Source organism: Notamacropus eugenii, chromosome 5, assembly GCF_028372415.1.
Source record: "Notamacropus eugenii isolate mMacEug1 chromosome 5, mMacEug1.pri_v2, whole genome shotgun sequence".
Classification (NCBI taxonomy): domain Eukaryota; kingdom Metazoa; phylum Chordata; class Mammalia; order Diprotodontia; family Macropodidae; genus Notamacropus; species Notamacropus eugenii.
The window spans coordinates 6,900,091-6,922,958 of NC_092876.1; the positions used below are offsets into that span (position 1 = coordinate 6,900,091).

The 22,868-nt window shown below is 37.7% G+C and overlaps 1 protein-coding gene across 1 annotated transcript; it reads right to left on the minus strand.

Annotated features, from left to right (window-relative positions):
• Positions 1-5,178: 5,178 nt before the first annotated feature.
• Positions 5,179-6,102, minus strand: LOC140507302 (vomeronasal type-1 receptor 1-like). The gene has a single exon (XM_072615420.1). The coding sequence runs from the start codon at positions 6,100-6,102 to the stop codon at positions 5,179-5,181; it is 924 nt and encodes a 307-aa protein (XP_072471521.1).
• Between the last annotated feature and the right edge of the window lie 16,766 nt (positions 6,103-22,868).

Sequence of the window (22,868 nt, forward strand, 5' to 3'; positions counted from 1 at the left end):
CCGGAGTTCCCAGATCAAGGAGAAACTATTGAAAGCACCAAGAAAGGAATAATTGAAATCTTGTTGAAATACAATCAGGATAACACATGAACTAGCAGTTTCTATACTGAGGGATTGAAGAACTTGCAGTATGATATTTCAGAGGTCAAAAGAGATGTATTAAAATCAAGGAGCACCGATCAGGCAAGTATAATCCTTCAGGGGAAAAAATGGAACTTCAGTGAAATAGAGGACTTTCAAGCACTCTGTATGAAAAGATGAGAGCTAAATAGGAAATTTAGTTTTCAAATATCTGAATCAAAAGGTGCATTAAAAGATAAACAGGAAAGAAAATCATAGGAGACTTATTAAAGATGATCTATATACATTCCTACATGAAAAGATAATATTTGTAACTCATGAGAACTTTCTCGGTATTACAATAGTTGGAGGGAATGTACAGATAGATAGATGGGTGGGTGGGTGGATGGATGGATGGGTGGGTGGATGGATGGATGGATGGATGGATGGATGGATGGATAGATAGATAGATAGATAGATAGATAGATAGATAGATAGATAGATAGATAGATATTTAGATAGACAGAGGGCACAGGATGAATTGAATATGAAGGGATGATATCTAAAATAAAATTAAGGGGTGAGAGAGGAAGATATTGGGGAAAGGAGAAAAGGAGAGATATAATGGGATAAATTACCTCACATATCTCTCAAGAAGCAAGAAAAAGATTTCACGATGTAGGGGAACTGAAGAGAGATGAGAGGGAATGAGTGAACCTTACTCTTTAGGAGGGAACAACATATACACACTCAATCGGGTGTCTTACCCTACAGAAAAGTCAGGAAGAAAGTGATAAGAGTGAGGGATGATAAAAATGAAGGAAGATTAGGGGAGGGGTGTTCAGAAGCAAACACTTTAGAAAAGGGAAATGGTCAAAGGAGAAACTGGAATAATTGAGGGGGCAGGATAGGATGGAGGGAAAAGTTAGTCTTTCACAGCATTACTATTATGGGGTGTTCCGCATAACGTCACATGCATAAACTACATTGAATTGCTTGCCTTCTCAGTGGGGGTGGGTGTAGAGGGAAGAAGGGAGAGAATATGGAACTCAAAATTTTAAAAAGAAATGTTAAAAATTGTTTTTACAAGCAACTGGGAAATAACACATACAGGCAATGGGGTATAGAAATCTCTCTTGCCCTTCAAGAAAGAAAAGGGGAATGGGAAAAGAGGGGGGATTATAAAAATGAGGACAGGATGGAGGAAGGGAAAATCAGAATCCATGCCATTTCGGGGTGGGAAGAGGGGAAAGATAGGGAGAAAATTTGGGACTAAAATTCTTGTGGGATTGAATGTTGAAAACTAAAAATAAATAAATAAATTTAAATTTTAAAAATAAAATTAAAGTTTCGTATGGACTGGTAATATTTTTCCAGCTCTTTCTTTGTTCTTCTAGACTATCAATAAAACAATCAATAAAGTCTTGATTTGTAGCATATGTCACTTACTAAGAAAGATGTAAATGCTCACACTAAACATTTTGCAATCATCTCTTGAGAGCTTGTTTTAGCTATTTTAGTACATCCTTGGTTCAAGGAAATACAAGTTCAGGGAAGAGGATCAATGGCCAGTAGATGGGATTTGATAAATCTGCTTCAGTTATACTACCCTGAATAATGAGACAGACCAAACACCTAAAGAGGTGGCATTGAGACGGGTTTCCTGATTTCTGAGTGCCATTGGAGACCTTGACATTTCCTCCACCATTTTTGCTCAGTGGGTCAAACTGTATAATTGCAAAGGTGGGGGCCTAGAATTCTTAAGTACAGTTATTTCGAGTTGAATGGGCTGAGTGCTAGTGCTGCCATCTGTTGGTTAAGTAAGAAAACATTCTCTACTAATTTGATCTATTTTTCCCTTTGGAGGAAGTAATTTTTTTTTTCAAAAGGCTGTCAATCAGTGTGTGGAGGATGACTTGAAAGGTATGTTTTATATGACATTTTCGTTCAATATAATTGAACCAGATGGTTTCTTAGGATCCATCATTTATCCTTTAAAAATATATGGAATAAGAACTCACTGTTTAACAAAGCCTGCTGGCAAAACTTGATAATAGTGTAGCAGAAACTGGACATAGACCAATGCCTGACTCTGTATGCAAGAATAAGGTCCAAATGGGTACACGATTTGAGTATAAAAATTGATACTATAAAAAAATTTAGGTGAGCAAGGGATACTGTATTTTTCAGATTTATGGAGAATGGAGCAATATGTGACCAATAAGAAATAGAGGATATTAAGAAGTTCAAAATGGATACTTTTGATTACATTAACTTGAATAGTTTTTGCACAAACAAACCCAATGCAAGCAAGATTCCTAGGAAAGCAGAAAACTTGGAAAGAAGTTTTACAACTCGTGTCTGTGACAAAGACCTCATTTCTGAAATGTATAAAGAACTGAGTCAAATTTGCAAGAATACAAGTCATTCCCCAATTGATAAATAGCGGAAGGGTATGGACAGACAGTTTTCAGCGAAACAAATTAAAGCCATCTATAGTCATATAAAAAAATCCTGTAGTCACTAATTATTAGACAGATGCAAATCAAAACCACTCTGAGATACCACCTCACACCTATCAGATTGTCTGACATGACAAAATAGGAAGATGATAAATGTGGGAGAAGATATGGGAGAGCTGGAACACTAATTCAGTGTTGGTGGAGCTCTGAGCCAATCCAATCATTCTGGAAAGCAATTTGGAACTATGCTCAAAGGTTTACAAAAATGTGCATACCCTTTGATCCAACAATATCATTTCTAGGGCTGTATCCTAAAGAGATCATAAAAATGGGAAAAGGCTTCACATGCACAAAAATATTTATACCACCTCTCTTTGTGGTGGCCAAGAACAGGAAATCAAGGGAATGTCCATCAATTGGGGAATGGTTGAACAAGTTGTGGTATACAAATGTAATCGGATACTATTGTGCTATAAGAAATTATGAAGAGTCAGACTTCAAACAAACCTGGAAAGAAATTTCCTGAGTGAAATGAACAGAACCAGGAGAACATCATAAACAGTAACAGCCACAGTGTGCAAGGACTGTTTCTGATAGACTTAGCCCTTCATAGCAATGCAAAAACCTAAAACATTTCCAAAGGACTCTTGTGACAAAATGCCATCCACATCTAGAGAAAGAGTTATGAAATGGGAATGCAGAATGAAGCAGACTGTTTTCTCTTGTGTTATGTTTCAGTTTATTTTTTCTCATGACTTCTCTTATTCCTCTTAATTCTTCTATGCAACAAGGACTAATGTGAAAATGTGTTTAATAAGAATATATGTGTAGAACAGGGATTGCCATTGACAATGAGGTTGATACACACATTGCCAGAGCTAGCTCAGTGTTTGGGAGGCTCCGAAGAAAAGTTTGGGAGAGAAGCGATATTAGACTGAATAACAAACTGAAGATCTACAGAGCCATTGTATTGACTTCATTGTAGTGTACCTGTGAAACATGGACAGTCTACCAGTGCCATACCAGGAAACTGACTCGCTTCCCTTGAACTGTCTTAGGAAGATTTTGAGGATCACCTGGCAGGATAAGGTATCAGACACTGAAGTCCTTGCTCGAACTGAACTGTCAAGCATTCAAACTATGCTTCAGGGAGTGCAACTCTGATGGGCTGGCCACGTTGCTCAAATGCAAAATATATATGCTTGCCAAAATGACTACTTTATGGAGAACCCACATGGGGAAGGCAATCACATGGTGGTTTGAAGAAGTGATACAAGGACACTTTCAAGAACTTTGGATTCAACTGTGCAACATGGGAGACACTGACACAGGATCGTTCAGCATGGCATGAAAGGGTGCTGTGTTGTATGAGCAAAGCAGAATTGAGATATCACAAAGCAAACATAGGATGTGCAAATTTGGAGTATTCACCCCCAAATTCATATGAACTGTGTGTGCCCAACCTGTCGTAGAGCATTCTGAGCTCATATTTGTCTGATCAAGCACAGTCCAACACACTGAAACTTCACTTTATCATGGTAATGTCATTTTGGTCCTCGTCGAAAATGAAGGACAACAACCAGCAAAACAATGAACCATGTGTTGAACTCATATAAGATTGCATGCTGTCTTGGGGAAGGAGGGTGTGGCAGGAGGGGAAACTTAAAATTTGTGAAAGTGATTGTTGAAAACTGTAAACAAATAGATTAATTAAACTTTAAAAAAAGAAATGTAACACCATATATTAGACTGCTCTCTGCTGAACCTTGGCCATAATAATGTTTCTTTTAAAAATGTTCATATATATATGTGTATATATGTGTATATATATATATGATGTTTTTCTATCACTAATTTTCCCAATACCTCCCTCTTCTCATATCATTATATTTTTTCTTTCTTTATGCATCACTCCCACTATATATGAAAACAATGTGCAACTTTTTTTAAAACATTGGAAAATTAATGACTTCATTACACACATACATAGACCATCAAAACACATATTTACATTGTCATGTCTAAGATTTTGTTTCTCTTAAAACATTAAAAATGATCACTTCTAGGAAAGTAGGTGAGCTCAATGTTCTATCTTCAGTCTTTTGGGTTCTTCATTATCTTTGCATTGTTCAGATTTCTAAAGTCAAAGCAGTGTTCTGGAAAATATTATTAGCAATATATTAATTGTTCTTTTAGTTTTACTTACTGGCCTCTGAATCATTACATAAAAACACTCCTAGAGACCTCTGGAATTATTCACTTCATAATTTGGAATAGTGAAATAAAATTCCATTGCAGCACTATAAGACAATTTATTTAATTGTTCCCAAAAAGGACAACATTGGATTAGTTTCCCATTTTCTGACAGCATGAAAAAAGTTATTCATATTGCTTTACATGCGTATTTTTTTCTATTTTATTGATTCCTATGGGAAATAGTTCCGGTAGAAGTTCAGATAAAATGCTCTATACACCACAAAGAATAAGAGTCTGAGCATCCTATGGTTACTATGGTTATCAATAGTCCCAAGGTATCCTTGCTTTTAAGGAACAGGAGGATGGCCTAATATCTAGGGTCAGATTTTGATTTTAACTGTTGTCACAATTCCTTCCACCCAACTGAAATCTTCCATGGGTCACCTATGACAGAGGATATTTACGTGCTGTTACCGTTAAAATTGGAGCTTCTCCTCCCACAAAGAGCATAGCAGTACTTAGGAACTTGTGAATCACTGCTAATCAACACATAAGGGCTAATAGTTGGGAAAAAAGAAGTCATTAATGCAGAACAGTGTACCAACCAGCGTGAGGACTTCATAAAAGACATATAAGCTGTCAAGATACAATCAAGGGAATAAGAGGAGACAAAAATGCTCACCAGTAGTAGGATAGTTTTGGTGGCTCTTGTCTCAGGGGACACTCGGGTAGAGATGCAGTTAATGTGAATTTGTTCAACGTGCTTGTGGTGCCTGTACAGCAGCAACACCATGTAGCCACTGGCAAAGACCATGAATCCCATAAGTACTGTATCAGGAAATGAGAGAATGAAAGCATACAAGGAAGCACGAAATCCAGAAGGAACTAAATGAGAACAATATCCATGATGTTGTATCTCAGTGATGTTCCTGGTGTGCTTTGGATCAATCATTCCTATAGGAATAAAGACATTTAGAAGCAGCTGGAAAGTCCAACATAGGAGACTGGTGGGAATGATATATTTTGGGGCTCTGGCTTTAAGATGTGCTGAACTTGAGTTGTTGGGACTGATGGTGATGGCCTGAAAGCCACTCAAGAGGCAGGTCAAGGTGACAGAAAGACATCGAGCAACTCTATGAAGGTAGAGGGTAATTTTACAGCCAGTGGTATCCAGGAAATTCTTCATTCCTAAGGTTACCATAGTCTGAGGGACACCCTTTGAGAGAAGCGCCAAACAGTTGACCAAGGCAAGCTCTGTGACAATGGTTTCTATGGGTCTAAGCCTATGTCTGCTGAGAAACATGATGATGAAGAGACTAATAAGAAAGGAATTTCCTATAAGTCCAATTCCTGTTTGGGAGAAGAAGAAAATACCCAGGATCATGTCTTTTGCATTTGGGAGAAAAGAATGTCCATGAGAGTCAGATAGACCTATAAGAAAACATAAATTGATGGTATATTGAATATTATCTTTCAAACCCAACGAGAAGAACCTACTGATGATACTTCCTTCAGTCATTTGTGCAGAATGCTTACACTCATCCTTGCCCCGTAAGGTCTGTGAGCAATGGATTAACTTTAGTATGAGTACTGTCATTATTGAAACAATCAAATAATTATCCCTATGATTATAATTTTATAATGATCATAGGATGTATGATTACAATAGTAATGGAGAGTATTCTCTATAATAGGTTAGAAACAGTGGGAAGATATATGTGGTCAAAATTACTAAACCCCATCACTAAGACATGGTTTAAAGCCAGTTTCTTAAGTAGCATTTTTACTTTGGGAATCAGTCATTATTAACCAACCAGTTATCATCCTTTTATTAAATGCTTGCTAAGAGTCAAGCACTGAACTAAGTGATGTATAAAGAAAAACATAAATAAAACTTTTCCTCGCTTAGTTATATCAATAAAGGAAGAAAAATGCATTGAAGAAATTGGTGCCACCATGAAGGCAGTGAGGTAAGCTCAGAAAGATCCAGCTATTCTAGTCTTCCCTTTAGTATCAGAATGAAATGGATTTCTAGTTTCTAACAATGCCAGAGTTGTTTTATGTTTCTATATTTGCTTGTATTTCTTTTCCCTCTTGGTAGTGTGCCAGAAAAAGTCTTCTCAATTATAAGGACTGTTTCCCTGTCTTAAGTATTCCTCCTGAAGCAGCTATCAGAAAACATAACAAATAAAAACTACTCAATAGATGCTGATGGGTCCTGACCTTACCATCCCGCCTCCTGATTCTGCTCCCTGACCTACTTCCTTCTTGAAATAGCAAGAAGTCAACTCAGCTTCTGGGATAAGAACTCACTTTTTGACAAAAACTACTGGGAAAATGAAAATACTATGGCAGAAACTGGGCATAGACCAGCATCTTACACTTTATACCAAAATAAAGTTCAAATGAGCACATGCTTTAGATATAAAAACTGATACCATGAACAAATTAGGAGACTGAGGAATAGTTTACCTGTAGATTCATGGAGAATGGAGGAATTTATGACCAAACGAGATAGAGGACATTATGAAACAAAAAGTGGATACTTTTGATTATGTTAACTTGAAAAGTTTTTGCACAAACAAAGAAAACTCAGCCATTATTAGGAGGGAAGCAGAAAATTGGGCAAGAAATTTTACAACTAGTGTCTCTGATAAAGGTCTCATTTCTCAAATATATAGAAAACTGAGTAAAATTTATAAGAATACAAATGATACTCCAATTTATAAATGCTCAGAGGATTTGAACAGGCAGGTTCCAGAGGAAGAAATTAAAGCTATCTATAACCATATGAAAAACTGTTCTAAATCACTATTGATTAGAGAAATGGAAATCAAAACAACCCTAAGGCACCACATCACATCTATCAGATTGGCTAACCTGACAAAAAAGGCAAATGATGAATGTTGGAGAAAATCTGGGAACACTAATTCATTGTTGGTGGAGTTGTGAAGTGATCCAAATATGCTGGAGAGCAATTTAGAACTATGCCCAAAGGGCCATAAAAATATGCATACCCCTTGATCTAGTAATACCACTTCTATGGCTGTATCCCAAGGAAATCACACAAATCAGAAAATGACCCACATGTATAAAAATATTTATAGCAGTTCTTTTTGTGGTGGCCAACAACTGGAAAATGAAGAGATGCCCATCAACTGGGGAATGGCTGAACAAGTTGTGGTATGTGAATGTAATAGAATAATGTTGTCCTATAAGAAATGATTAGCAGGCAGAGTTCAGAAAAACCTGGAAAGACTTACAGGAACTGATGTTGAGTAAAGTGAGCAGAACCAGGAGAACATCGTACACAGTAACAGCCACACTGTGTGATGACCGACTTTGATAGACTTGACTCTTCTCAGCAATGCAGGGATCTAAAGCAACTCCAGAAGACTCATGATGGAAAATGCCATCTATATCCAGAGAAAGAAATATGGAGTCTGCATACAGATTGAAGCATACTCTTAGCTCTCTTATTTTTTTTCTTTCTTATGGTTCCTCCAATTTGTTCTATTTCTTCTATACAACATGCATAATGTGAAAATATATTTAATAAAAATGTATATGTAGAGCCTGCATCAAATTCCACACTGTCTTGGGAAGAGGGGTGAGGAGGAAAGTAGAGAAAATTTAAAACTTATGGAAGTGAATGTTGAAAACTAAAATTAATAAATTTATTTTAAAAAATAGCAAGAAACCCAGAACAAGGTGTCAACAGACTTGTATGGCATCCTATAAGTTTCTTCACATACTGTTTCTCAAATTCTTTGCTGTATCTAGAGATAAAAAAATCCTCCCTCAAACCTCTCTTTGTAATATCCAAGTCCCTTTTGTTCTTAAACCCTTTTGCTCAAATTTTCTACCTTCTTTTCTTTCTATACCTCTCTAGTGGCCTTCAAAACACACCTTTATTACTCCTTTCATATTCTTCTCATAAACTTTTTTTACTTGCTAACTTTTTCTAGACTCTGTATTTTAACTTTATCCCAGACTATCTACAAAACTAATCTTTACTATATTCAATTTCTCCTTTAGAACAAAATGTTATTAAACAAAACCAATTGCATACTAAACTTTTACTTCCAAATTGCATAGTTTATTTCATCCCAAGTGACTTTGTCATTAATTTATTTAAAACAAACTCAGTTGAATTATTTCTAATTTCTTGTAATTTCATTCTCTAGGGAACAAAATCACCTTATAGTTCTCTCACTCTCCCAGAAGGAAAGAGAAGCTAATATTGCATTATCTTAGTCTCAATCCTTCTAAACTTCTAAAAATCCATGTAAGATGTTATTTTCAAATAACAATTCAATTCTATCATATCATTCATAGAAGTAGCAGAAAGTATTTTTCTAAATAAAATTTTGCTTACTCTTTTTTTCCTTTCTCTTCACCTTGAAATCTCTTACCAGTTTTCAGAATGTAGATAGCATTTCTCTGCAGATTCACTATGAAACTTTTACAGAGTCTATTCTAATAAAGACAAACAAAATTAGGTTTCATGTGCAAGTTTTTTTTTCTCTCAATGCTGACAAATCATGCATATAGAGATATATGTGGGAGATGATTAGGAAAATGACCTCAAAGAAGAATAGACAAAGGGGACCCTTATATCTTCAGAGCAATTCCCCCTCCTTCCCTGACTTAAGATGTCTATGTCAGCCAAAATTATAGCCTCCATCTGTGTTAAACACAATATGAAAAAAGAATTTTCCTAATAGGATAGATTCATAAATACAATAAGAGATGAGTCAAAGTGTCCATTGCAATTATCATTCCAGGATGGCTGTATTCTTTCTATCATTAATATGACATAACATAACTTAATGTAGTGTAACATAAAGTAACACAACATTACATAAGGTAACAGTGTTCATAAACAACAGAGAAGAAAGATGCCATTACTCAAGGTGGTATCATGTTCAAGACCCCTTTTTCCTTGGCAGAATAATGTTCCCAGTCAGCAAAATCCAGAAGCACAGCTTGAGTTTACTCAGAGAGCAAAGCAACACTTATCCGTTGTGCCAGAGCACACAAAGCATTGTAGTGGGTTAAGGCTTTAGGTCTTTCTCAGGTCTTTGAGGACTCAACATGGTTTTGGGGGTTTCACATTTATGAATTGAAATACAGTCAAACATGATGGAGTGAAAGCACATACTCACCTAATCTCTACTACAAATTCCTTCAGATTTCTGTGAAAAGAGAATCTGAACAAATTTTAGAGTGGCAGAATACACTAGGAGACAAAGTGTGGCAGATTTCCAGCCCAGGAGAGCCTGGAAGGTGAATGGAAAGGATCTGTGACATGGATTGGGAGAATGCAGAGAGCACAGGCTGCACCAGCTCAGACCATGCCACAGCAGAGTCAAGCAGGAACCATCGGGTGTGAAGCAGAAGCAGCAGTGTAGATTCTCAAACACATCATCCCAGGACAGGAATCCAGCAGAACTGAGTGAGAGAAGCACAGGATGCCTGATAACAGCAGCAGCCACTTCTGAGATTATCAGGCCACAGATTAAATGTCTGTAAGTCACCTACTTGAACTTCCAGGAGCCAAGATGGGGGAATAATCTGTAAGTGCTCTCCTCCTCCCTGTGCTGTCCTTGAAAAACCAGAGAATATTTCCTCAGAGAAAATACTAGAATAGTGGGATCAGATGAAGGGGTAAACAGTATCTTAGTTTGAGAGACAAGGGAGATCGTTAAGGAGAGACCCTCTTGCAGTGGCTGAAGAGAATCAGAGCAGGACTGGAACTGTCCCAGACAGTCACACCTCAGTAAACCGGGAGGAGATTCTGGAACCCTTAAGTGCCAACACCAGTATCACAGGTGTGTCTTATCACAGTCAGGGGATTCTGGAAGACTCTAGTACACATGGAGGTACACCAACTGTTGAGCCTGACTATATTGTAGCTCAGTGGCCAGACCACCACACCCGCACACCTCATTCAGCAAGTTCCAGGTTAACTCCAGGAAAATTCAGGAATACTTTACCTGGCCTCTGCCTTGGCACACCAGCCAGCTCAGTCACCTGGCAAACTGAAACATTCTCGTTTCTGGCTGAAAGAACCAGAGGCCACAACACAAAAAGCCTCAAGTTCCCAGCACAAAAATCATAAGACAGAGCCCCCTGTGCTCCAAGAAGAAGAGATCCACCTTAAAAGACAGAGAAAAGCCACCTTACTATGGGGACAAAGACCAAAACAAGAATCCAGAAGAGGTCAGCATTGAGAATGTACTCCCAACTGAAACCTCAGAAGGGAATATGAACTGACCTCAAGCCCAAAGAGCTTTCTTGGAAGAACTCAAGAAGGATTTTAAATGATAAATTAGAGAGATAGAAGAAAAATTGGTCAATGATTAAAAAATATTAAAAAAAAGAATTCACTAAAGAGAACAGCTCCTCAAAAAGGAAAATTGGACAAATGGAAAAGGAAACACAAAACATAACGGGAGAAAATAACTCCTTTAAAGGAATAATTGGACAAAGGTAAAGGAGGTACAAATGTTAACTGAAGAAAGCAATCTATTAAAAATTTGAATTGGGCAAGTAGAAGCAAAGACTCTATGAGGCATCAAGAATCAGTTACACAGAATCTAAAGAATGACAAGTCAAAGAAAATGTAAAATATCTCATTGGAAAAAGAACTGACCTGGAAAATAGATGTAAGAGAGAAAATTGAAGAATTACTTGGTTTACTGGAAAGTCAGGATGAAAAAAAGATCCTTGGTAATTTCTTCCAATAAATCATCAAGGAAAACTGCCCTGAAGTCCCGGATCCAGAGGGTAAAATAGTTATTGAAAGAATCCACTGATCGCTTCCTGAGAGAGATCCCAAACTGAAAACATCAAGTTATATTGTTGCCAAATTCAAGAACTATCAAGTTATGGAGAAAATAATGAAAGTAGTCAGAAGGAAACAATTCAAATAATATGGAAAGACAGTCACGATCACACAGGACCTTGCATCTTCTACATTGAAAGGTCAGAGGGAAGGGAATATGATATTCTATAAGGCAAAGGAGCTTGGACTACAACCAAAGATCAATTACCCAGCAAAAGTGGGCATAATATTTCAGGCAAGAAGATGGGCATTCAATGAAATAAAGGATTTCCAGACCTTCCAAATGAAAAGCTTAGAGCTCAATAGAAAATTCAGTCTTCAAATACAAGTCTCAAAGAGGCATAAAAAGAAAAACAGGGTAAAAAGACACTTGTTATTCAATGTGGGCAAACTGTTTACATCCCTATAAGTGAAGATGATACTTGTTAATCTTCAGACTTGTATATTGATTATGATATTTAAAAGAGATGTACATTGATAGAGGGAATGGGTATAAATTAATTGATGTGATGATGAAAAATGTGATTGAAGGGGGGAAAGGGATTGTATCAGGAGATGTGAAAATTAGGAGGCAGGAAAAGGTAAATTACATCACAGGAAGAGGAACAAAAACATATTCTAGTATAAGGAAAGAGGTGAAGGAGATCAGCACTGTTTGAGATTTACACTCATCTGATTTGGGTCAAAGAGGGAACAACAAGCTTAGTTAAGTATAGAAATCTAACTTTCCCTGTAGGAAGTTCTAGGGGAAAGGAGAAAGAAAAGAGAGAGGAAGGTTAAATGGGAGGAAATAAATCATTGGAAATTACTTTGCCCAACTGTATGCAAATAAATTTGACAATCTAAGTGAGATGAATTAATATTAAAAAAAATAAATTGCCGGATTAACAGAAGAGGTATTTAAATACTTAAATAGCAACATCTCACAAAAATAAATTGAATAAGCCATCAATGAACTCCCCAGGAAAAATTCTGAAGGGCCAGATTGATTTACAAGAGAATTTCATCAAACAATTAAGGAACAATTAATTTCAATACTATATAGAATATTTGGGAGAACTGGCAAAGAAGAAATCCTATTAATTTCTTTTTATGATACAAATATGGTTCTGATATCTAAACCAGAAGAGCCAAAACAGAGAAAGAAAATTATAGACCAATCTCCCTAATGAATATAGATGCAAAAATTGTAAATAAGATATTATCAAAAAGAATACATCAATTTATAATGAGAATAATGCATTATTATCAGGTAAAATTTTTACCCAAAATTCAAGGCTGATTCAATATTAGGAAAACTATCAGCATTATTAATCATGTCAACAATAAAAGTAACAGAAATTATATAATTGTATGAAATGATGCAGAAAAATCTTTCAACAAGGTACAACATCTGTTCCTATTGAAAACACTGCAGAGCATAGGAATAAATGGAACCTTTCTTAAAATAATAAGCAATAACTACCTAAAATAATGAGCAACCATTATATGCAATGAGAAAAAGTTAGATGCATTTCTGATATGATCAGGGGTGAAACAGGGATGTCTATTATCACTACTGTTATTCAACATGGTAGTAGAAATGTTAGCTTTAGCAATAAGAGAAAACAGAGATTGAAAGAATTAGAATAGGCAAAGAGGAAACCAAGTTATCACTTTTTGCAGATGATATGATGATATATCTGGAAAATCCTAGAGAATAAAATAAAGAACTTCTTGAAATAATACACAACTTTGCCAAAGTTACAGGTTACAAAATAAACCCACCTAAATCATCTGTGTTTCTATGTATTACTAGTAAAAGGGAAAAGCAAGGAAGAGTTAGAGAAATTCCATTTCAAAGTGTGGTAAGCACTATAAAATATCTGGGAGTCTATCTGCCAAAACAAACCCACAGACTATATGAACACAAGTACAAAACACTTTTCACACAAATAATGTCAGATCTAAGTAAGTGGAAAAACGTCAGTTGTTCAGGGGTAGGCTGAGTTAATATAATAAAAATGACAATTCTACCTAAATTAATTTACTTATTCAGTGCCATATGAATCAAACTATCAGAAAATTATTTTTAGAATTAGAAAAAATAATATCAAAATACATCTGAAAGAACAGAAGGTCCAAAATATCAAGGAAATTAGTACAAAGAAATGCTAGCGAAGATGGCCTAGCTCTACTAGATCTCAAATTGTGTTATAAAGCACCAATCATCAAAACCACTTGATACTGGCTAAGAAATAGAGGAATAGAACAATGGAATGGGTTAGATACACACAGCAGTCAATGAATATAGCAGTCTACTGTCTGAGAAACCCAAGGATCCCAGCTTCTGGGATAAGACCTCACTGTCTGACAAAAACTTCTCAGAAAATTGAATAACAGTGCAGTGGAAACTAGGTGTAGACCAATGCCTGACATGGTACATGAGAATAATGTCCAAATGGATACATGACCTGAGTATAAAGATTGATATTATAAACAAATTAGGGGAGCAAGGAATAGAGTATTTGTGAGATTTATGGAGAAAGGAAAAATCTTTGACCAAACCAGTGATAGAGAACCTTATGAAGTGCAAAACTGATAATTTTGATTACATTATATTGAAAAGGTTTTGTGCAAAGAAAACCAAGGCAACGAAGACTAGGAGGGAAGCAGAAAAGTGGGAAAGAATTTTTGCTAGTGTCTGTGATAAAGGTCTCATTTTTAAAATATATAGAAAACTGAGTCAAGTGTACAAGAATACAGGTCATTCCCCAGTTGAGAAATGCTCAAAGCATATCACCAGGCAGTTTTCAGAGGAAGAAATTAAAACTACCTAAAGTCATATAAAAGTGATCTAAATCGCACTTAGAGAAATGCAAATTACAACAGCTCTGAGATACCACATCACACCTATCAGATTGGCTAACATGACAAAACCGGAAGATGATTAATGGTGTACAAGATTTGGGAGAGTAAGAACACTAATTCATTGTTGGTGGAATTGTGAGCTGATCCAACTATTCTGGAGAACAATTTGGAACAATACTCAAAGTGCTACTAAAATGTGCATACCCTTTGATCCAGCAATATCACATCTAGGACTGTATCCCAAAGAGATCATAAAACTGGGAAATGGTGCCACATGTACAAAAATATTTATAGTAGCTCTTTTTGTGGTGGCCAAGAACTGAAAATCAAGGGGATGCCCATCAATTGGGAAATGGGTGAACAAGTTGTGGTATATGAATGTAATGGAATATTATTGTGCTATAAGAAATGATCGATAGGAGGACAACAGAGAAGCCTGGAAGGACTTATATTGACTGATGATGAGTGAAATGAGCAGAACCAAGAAAACACTGTACACAGTAACAACTACAGTGTGCAAGGATCCTTTCTGGGACACCTAGACTTCCACAGCAATGCAAAGACCTAAAACTTTCCCAAAGGTCTCTTGAGGCAAAATGCTATCCACATCCAGAGAAAGAACTATGGACTGACTGGGAAAGCATAATGAAGCAGAATACATTCTCTTGAGTTAGGCTTTGTTTTATTTTGTTTGTTTGTTTGTTTTTTTGTCATGCTTTCTCCCATTCATTTTAATTCTTATATACAACAGGATTAATGTGAAAATGTGGTTAATAAGAATGTATGTACAGAACCCATATAAGATTGCATGCTGTCTTGGGGAGGGAGGAAGGGGGAGAAAATCTAAGACTTATGGAAGTGAATGTAGAACACTGAAAAAAATTAATTTTTTAAAAAAAGAACTGATGAAAAGAAGTTTTTAATAGCATAATTTTGCAGATACATACATGTGTGTCTAATGGTAGCCATCTTGAGGGGGAAGGAGGAATAACAAAGTAAGAAAGAATTTTATGTGATAATTTTGTTGTGTATTTGAAACGAATAGTAAGTTTTGCATATTTGATTGGTAGATTCATGTACAATCGTCTTTTTTTTATTATGTTATAGAAATGTCTGTTTCATTCCAAAATTCCAAAATAAAATTCAAATTAAAATAAACAAACAAAAAATACAGACACAGTCCTTAGGAATGCCTTTCTAAGGTTTTAATTCTTTTCCAGGAATCTCTCCTAAGGGGCCATGTGGTTTAGGTGAATGAACTAATCAAATGCCTGGTCCTCAGTTCATAGATCTTAGTAAGGTTCAGGAAGCCCTAGCAAGTGTCTTTCTGATGGTTCATGGTGTTCAAAAGTGGAAGCCAGGTTTTATTGTCAGAATTGGTGGTTGGTTCATGACTAAGGAAAAATCCATGGGCTATACACAAGTGAGATTTTCCTGGGAGGATACAAGTTTCTCCTCTTGACCCTTCTTTTCTACATCTGGGATTAAAGTGCCATACGCCCCCAGCACATGTGCAGCTACCAATAGGCTAAGTCTTTTATTTATGGACCCATTTTCTGAATTTATAGAAGATAGTATTAGGGTAAAATTGGAAGAATGTGTCTCTCTCCAAATGAATTAAAGGGATGTTGTCATATAGCAAATACACCAGTGATGAAACACTTAAAAAATAACAACTTCTAAAAAGGAAGAATTCACTGTGTACAGTGGCCTCTTCAGGGCAATTTTCAGAATTCTTTGATTAGTTTTCTAAAAATTTTAGTTACCACTGCCTCAACTGGAAAGCCTAAATTTCCCCTGGCTTTTTAAGACCTGACTAGGATTGTTTCCTTGTTTTTTTTCAGGCCTCTTCCACCTCATTTGGAAAGTATCCTTTCCAGTGTAAAACTGGGGCTCCCCTTGAATAAAATGTCTTCAGGAACCTTTTATTGACTTCCCTAAAGAGGCACCAAACAGAAGGCATCAACAATGGAGGGGGATTCCCAGGTTCTGGTTGTCCAATAATTACTAAATTATCACATAGAACAAAACCAGCACCCCTAGACAACCAAGACAGGCATACAAAGAGAATGTTTCCCTAAAGGGGTGATTACCTTTCTAGCTCAGAGAAGATGTATGTTCAAGGGGAGAGTCAAATCTCAACCAAAGTTCTCTAGAAGAAGACCCTCCCTTCAGTTGGAAAATTCCATGGCAGTGGGGGAGAGGGGTTAGGGAAGGAGAACCTAAAAGTAAAGGGATGGTGTCCTTTAAGAGAGTTAGGGAACCAAACTCTCTCCTTAGTCTCAACAGAACCTCCAAACTGTCATGAGTAAATTTAATAAAAGTAGACTGAGGCATATCCCAGCAAAATTAGCTTGTTAATCGTGACTCATGGTTATTGTTGCTTCTTTTTCATTTTTTTTTTTAAGAGAAGCAACGATATCATAGAGGGATGTCTTGACTTGTGTATGAATTGGGTTTAGATGATGCAGAGTTGCAAAAAGTTGTCAGCCTCACTCTCTCTTCCAGAGTCAGCAAAGTCCAGTGGCAAGACAAAAGTCAAGACGACTGACAATGGTCCTGGATGTAGTATCATCTTCTATGTTTGACCAAGATATAAACACTCTACAGCCCCTGCTTCAGTCATCTCCATGACTACTGGAACAACAGATTGTTCTCATCCACCCACTCTACCAGGGAAAATCTTCATATTCTTGGGGTAGATACTCCCCTAACTCGCTGATGGGTTTGAGGCCTGTTGATTATCCTCAACCTGGTTTAGCCTCTCTGCTAAGAAGGTTTTCTTGGGGTGTAGCGACTGTACATGCTACAGCTTCTTGTAGCTCCAGATAAGCGTCAAATGAAATGGGAACATCAAGGTGGATGATTGATCATCCATGAAAAAGGCTTGACAAGCCCTCATACGAAAATGCTGAACTCCCTGAACACCCTGAACACACTGTACACCATATAGTGATGATAACTGTAAATAGAGGGCTTCAGCCTGGTCACCCCAGTAAAGCCAGGAACCTAAGGAGAAGTGAGCATGCTCTTTAATGATAGGCTAGAAAGAATGGGGTCTTGGTAGTCATAGAATCACAACTGGCTGTCCTAGGAAAAGTGAGCTGGCCTTCAGGGGAAGTTAATTATGCCCCTCTTTTACAATTAAGGAATTTAGTTTTATGGGACCCATCTGCCTTTTGTAATTTTAACTGCGGAATCAAAGCTGTGAGACTTGCTGTCCTCTTAGAAGAGATAAAATCTCCTCTAAATGCACAAGAACAAGCAAGGAAAGGTGACATGTTTTTTAGGGGATGATACCAGGTGAACTTGATGGGGATTAAAGAAAACAAGTAGGTGTCCCAGGAACTAATGATATGAGTGATAACAAGATTTCTTTCAGTTACACATTTAAACTAACTTGGAGGGAAAGGTATATCCCTGAGCTTATCTCAAGAACATGGAAAAGTGGCTTTAGGCAGATATTAACTCAGTTATAAAAATCAAAACAGCAGAAAATAAATTACATAATAAAATCAATAGAGTAGAAATTAGACATAACCTTAAGTTGATATTTTTCACCATCCTGCCTGTAACAAAGGCAAATTTACACCTGAAGGGAAACAGATGTATTGGTTTATCCAAGACCTCTGGTCAATGATTTTGTGATTCTCTTATGCCCTTTGGTCCCAAATCCACTTGATTTTCTATCATTGATCTATATTGTTCATTCGTTACCATACCAGCGTGCCCCAACAGCCAATTCTGCTGTGTTCACTTTCAAGGGCAGCAGCAAACTTGGACTTCTTTGCCCCAGGGATTTGGGGGTTCCCCTACCATTTTTTCACCAAACTGTACCTGGAGATCTACAAAATTTCCAGCCTCCCCCACAGTTCCACTTTGATTCAGTATGTCAATGATTTGCTCCTGTATTTCTTAATCCTATTATCCTAGAAGGAGGACACTGCGGACTTATTGTTGGTATTGCATTCCCTGGCTCACTAAGGCAGCTAGAAAAAAAGATTAAACCTTCTCTCCTCTTTAGAAGTGTCTTTCTTGCACTCTTCTGAGACCAAGAAGGCCCATACTTGATATGGTTGGCTATTGTCACCTCTGGATCCATGACTATTCAGATTGTGAAATCTCTGGAACATCAGACTACTAAAGACATACTTGACCACTCTTTGCTTTGCTCACCTGAAGCCCAAAAACCTTTGAGAAACTCCCAGCAGCTCTCCAACCAGCCCCTGCCCTCAGATTCCCAGATTATTCTAAGTCAGTTATCTTCTTTTGTCACTAGACCCCCAGATTTGCCTCTAGGTTAATGAGGTCCTCCCAGAGCATCCCACCATGTTGCTTACCACAACTTCTGCTTTCAATAGAGTCACTGAAGTTGCTGCCACCACAGCCCTGGTTGGCGAGGTACAACCCCTGGTGTTGGGCCACCTACTATCTCTATCTCCCATGATGCATGGCAGCTCCTGAAGAATAAAGCTACTGAATCCCTCTTTAATATGTGTGTCACTCACTTATGAACTCTTCTCTCTATCTCACTGAATACAACTTAACCCCATTATGTGCCTACCTCTCCTACTGTCAAGGACACTGATTTCCCCAGCCATGACTATTCCACTGCCTGCCAGTTGTTCATTTTCCCTTAGCCTGATTTGAAGGATATCCCATTGGTCAACTCTGATTTCATCTTCTTTGTGGATGGTGGCTAGCCCTTCAATGACTCAGAGAATGCCCATGTGGGTTTTGCTACCTGTTCCACTACAGCTATCTTGGGCTCCTGCCATCTTTACTATGTGCATTCCACACAAATGGATGAACTGCTCACCCTCACTGAAGTCTTCCACCTTGTCTTCTCCAAGACTGCACCCATATACTGATATAGCTTCAATGTGGCCCATGACTTCAGTCAGTTATGGCAACTCTGGGGAGTCCTCACAGCTGCTGAGGTGCCAATAAACCATGTTACTCATATTGTCTCCTAGTACTTTCATACCTTGTTTTCAACTAGCTGTCTGCAAGTTCCAAGTGCACATGAGGTCTTTTAACCCTGTCTCTTCTGGTAATAATCTGTACAAATCCTGCAGCCCTAGGGACCTATACTTTTTCCTTCACTTCCCACTCATACTACCGTCAACTCTCTCTATTCACTTAGTATCAACCAGGCTGCTGCTCCCTCTACCAAGCAGACCTCTTGGAAGGCTTCAGAGATTACTTCTCCCTGCAATGGAATTTGGGGCTCTGAGGCTGGCTATAGTGATACGCTGGGTATCTGCCTGCTTGAGTGCAGTGCACTCTGTTGCCACTTAACAGAAAAGGGTGGGTGGTGCTGGTGGAGGAAATATTCAGAGAGTGAGAAGTCCCTGTCATAAACCAAATAGCAGGTACATTACATTAGCAATGCCAAATACATAAGCAGCATAATCCTGGAGATCATGTCAAGACAAAACATGGAGTGAAACAGCAGGAATAATCTCTATGGGCCCCTTTCCTTAACATTCAAAAGAACTTCATAGAGTTCCCACATAAGGAAAGTTTTAAATACATACCTGAGATAATGGATTCTTTTTCAGGCTGTGTAGAAGCCTTCCCCTATAGAAAGGACCCTTCCCTCCTGTGAGACTATCACAGCCACAAAAACAAACAAACAGAAAACAAAACAAAACAAAAACACTTGTTGATGGAGTTGGTCTCTAGATTTGAAATCTCCCACGTTACTGACTCTGAGAAGGGGACATTTCACAGGCCTAGGAATAAGGCAATGAGATGACTCAATAGATAGAATGCTGGGTCTGCAGCTAGGACGACTTGAGCTCAAATCTGGCCCCATATACCAGCTATTGGGATCCTAGGCAAGTTACTTAACCTCTGTTTGATTCAATCCACTGGAAAAGAAAATGACAAACTATGCTAGAATTGTTGCCGTGAAAACCCAATGGACAGTATGGTCCATGGAGTCATGAAAAGTCAGACACAGTTGAAACACTAAACAACTATTGCCTGAAGTTCTTTCTCTGTGATCTTTGAGTATTGAATGCTGAGATAACAGGGGAGCTTCAAGCAAGGGATACATACATATTCATACAAACATATAGGTATATATGTGTATACATGCATACGCACATATGTAATATATCATATATATATATACACACATATATATGATGATAAACAAAGGTTCACCTATACAACTACTTGGAATGTCATGAAATTGTTTAGGGAGTTCCTTGACCAACTACCTTCTTTGGAGCTAATACACAGGGGAGCTAGATAGATATTAAGACAGGAGTTTTCTGGCATGTTGGAGAGACATAATTTTTATTTTATACATTCATTCACTTTTATGATAATGTTGTATGTGTAACAAACTGTGTGACAAAGAGATAAGTTCACATCTCTAGGTTAGGCTTCAGTTTCTTCCTCTATGAAAGAGGATATTAAAATAAATAAATCCTGAGGTACTTTTCAATTTGAAATTGATAGCTCTATGAACCAGGAGCTTCTCAAATGAAATAAAATAAAATAAGAAGGAAAAACAGTGCTACATAATGGTACAGACTCACCTAACAGGAGGAGGAGAGCTAAAGAGCATCACAGGGCTCTGGGCAGAAAGAGAAGGAGGAGCCCTAACATGAGTTCTGAGGAAGTAAAGGAAATACCATATCTTTCTTAAATTTTGGGGTAAAATCATCTGCAGTTTTTCCAGAGGAGAACATCCCTACTCCCATCCTATACCAGGTTCTGTGTCAGATTCTGTCTCCCTATTATCTCCTAGAAAATACTCTCTCTCTCCTCATAGATAATTCTCATGTCAGAGATTAGGACACAGAATAAAACTCACCTGGCTCACCTCTTCAGAGTGAATATCAGGCACAGAAATGGCAATCAATGTGTGGGTGGGCAGGGTGGGGTGTAAAGGCATGGTTAGTAATAGTGTTTTGATTTGCTGAGAGCATCTGCACCCTTCCATCCTCTGATCTGCAGGGACCTGTGTTTATCATATCACTTGCAGAAGATTTGACATGGACATCAGCAGCGGGAGCCAGAGATATTCCAGAAGGAGGGAACTTTTCTCAGGTACTATTTATCATCAGTAATTACTGCTGATGAATAAGAACTCTCCAATGGAAACAACTTATGGATAATGAGAAATGCCAACAAAGCAGCTAGGAGCAGCTGGACAAGAAACTTTCCTGTGCCCCAGGGGAAGGGGATGAAAATGCCAGACAGGGACAGAGAAAAGAGAAGAGATGGTAGTGGATAAACCTTCAGAAGTGAAGGCCCCTGTGCCTACATCTGCACAAGACTTTGGGCAGCTGGTTCTATAATGACTACCTTGCTGGATTTAGAGTGTGTAAGACCTGAGTTAAGAATCTGCCTCAGACACTACCTGTATGACTTTGAAAAACACACAACCTCTTCCAGTCTAAGTTTCCTCATTTCTAAAATGGGGATAAAGTAGCACTTCCTTCAAAAATTAAAGCATGTGTAAACCCTGGCACAATACACTTTTTCATAAGACTCTCCTCAGTGGTGGAGATTAATTACTCAAGCAAACAACTTTAGCAAGTAAGAAAAAGGCTGCATCTACTCCTTATTATCCCTTACCTTACCCAAGGAGACTCATGACTTGACATTTTAATACCACACTACTGAACATATTAGGAACCTTGAGACCTGAACAAAAAGTAAGTTTGGGAGTTTTCTGCCCAAACAGTAAGGGGGTGAGACAACTCATCAGAAAGAGATTGCAGAGGACTCATAGCTAGCACTGGGTACAGTTGGTGCTTATTGGCAACTCCATTTCCTATATACTGTTCTGGGTTGCAGCTCCAGAGTGAAGAGAAGTGCTTGTGGTTGGTCACAAGGAAATAGGGGCCCTTCCTTGGTCACTGACGAGGAGAACAGTGACCACACCTCTCCTCACATCACACCACCTTGGAAGCACTTACATCATGCAGATCCCCAGAACTCGTTGTGAATAGAGAAGCAGAAAAAATCCTGAAGATTGAGACAGTGCCTCTCCACTAGGTGAGAAGAGCCCAACTTTCACATAAAGTTCAAAGTCAAGAAACAAGCTGGAAATGAGCAAACAGCAAACTTGACCATAGAAAGTGACTAGACCAAGACAGAAACTCAGAAGACAACATGTAAACTGCTACAAGCAAATTCCCAAAGAGAAATGCTAATTATACCAAAGGCCAGAAAGAATTCTGGAAGGATTAAAGAAAGAGAGAAGACTTGTGTAGGAAAAATTGGGAAAAGATATTAGAATGATGCAAGAAAATTCTAAAAAGAGCATTAAAAGAGGCACAAAAACATTGACGAAAATAATACCTTAAAAAGCAGAATACATCAAATGGAAAAGAAGGCACAAAAAAATCAATGAAGAAAACAGTTCCTTAAAGAGCAAAATTGGTTGGTTGGCTGTTGTCTTTTGTTTTCGAAGAGGACTAAAA

Bases quoted from the DNA above. Each gene is read 5' to 3' on its own strand.
- LOC140507302 (XM_072615420.1), bottom strand. From the start codon at position 6,102: ATGATCCTGGGTATTTTCTTCTTCTCCCAAACAGGAATTGGACTTATA.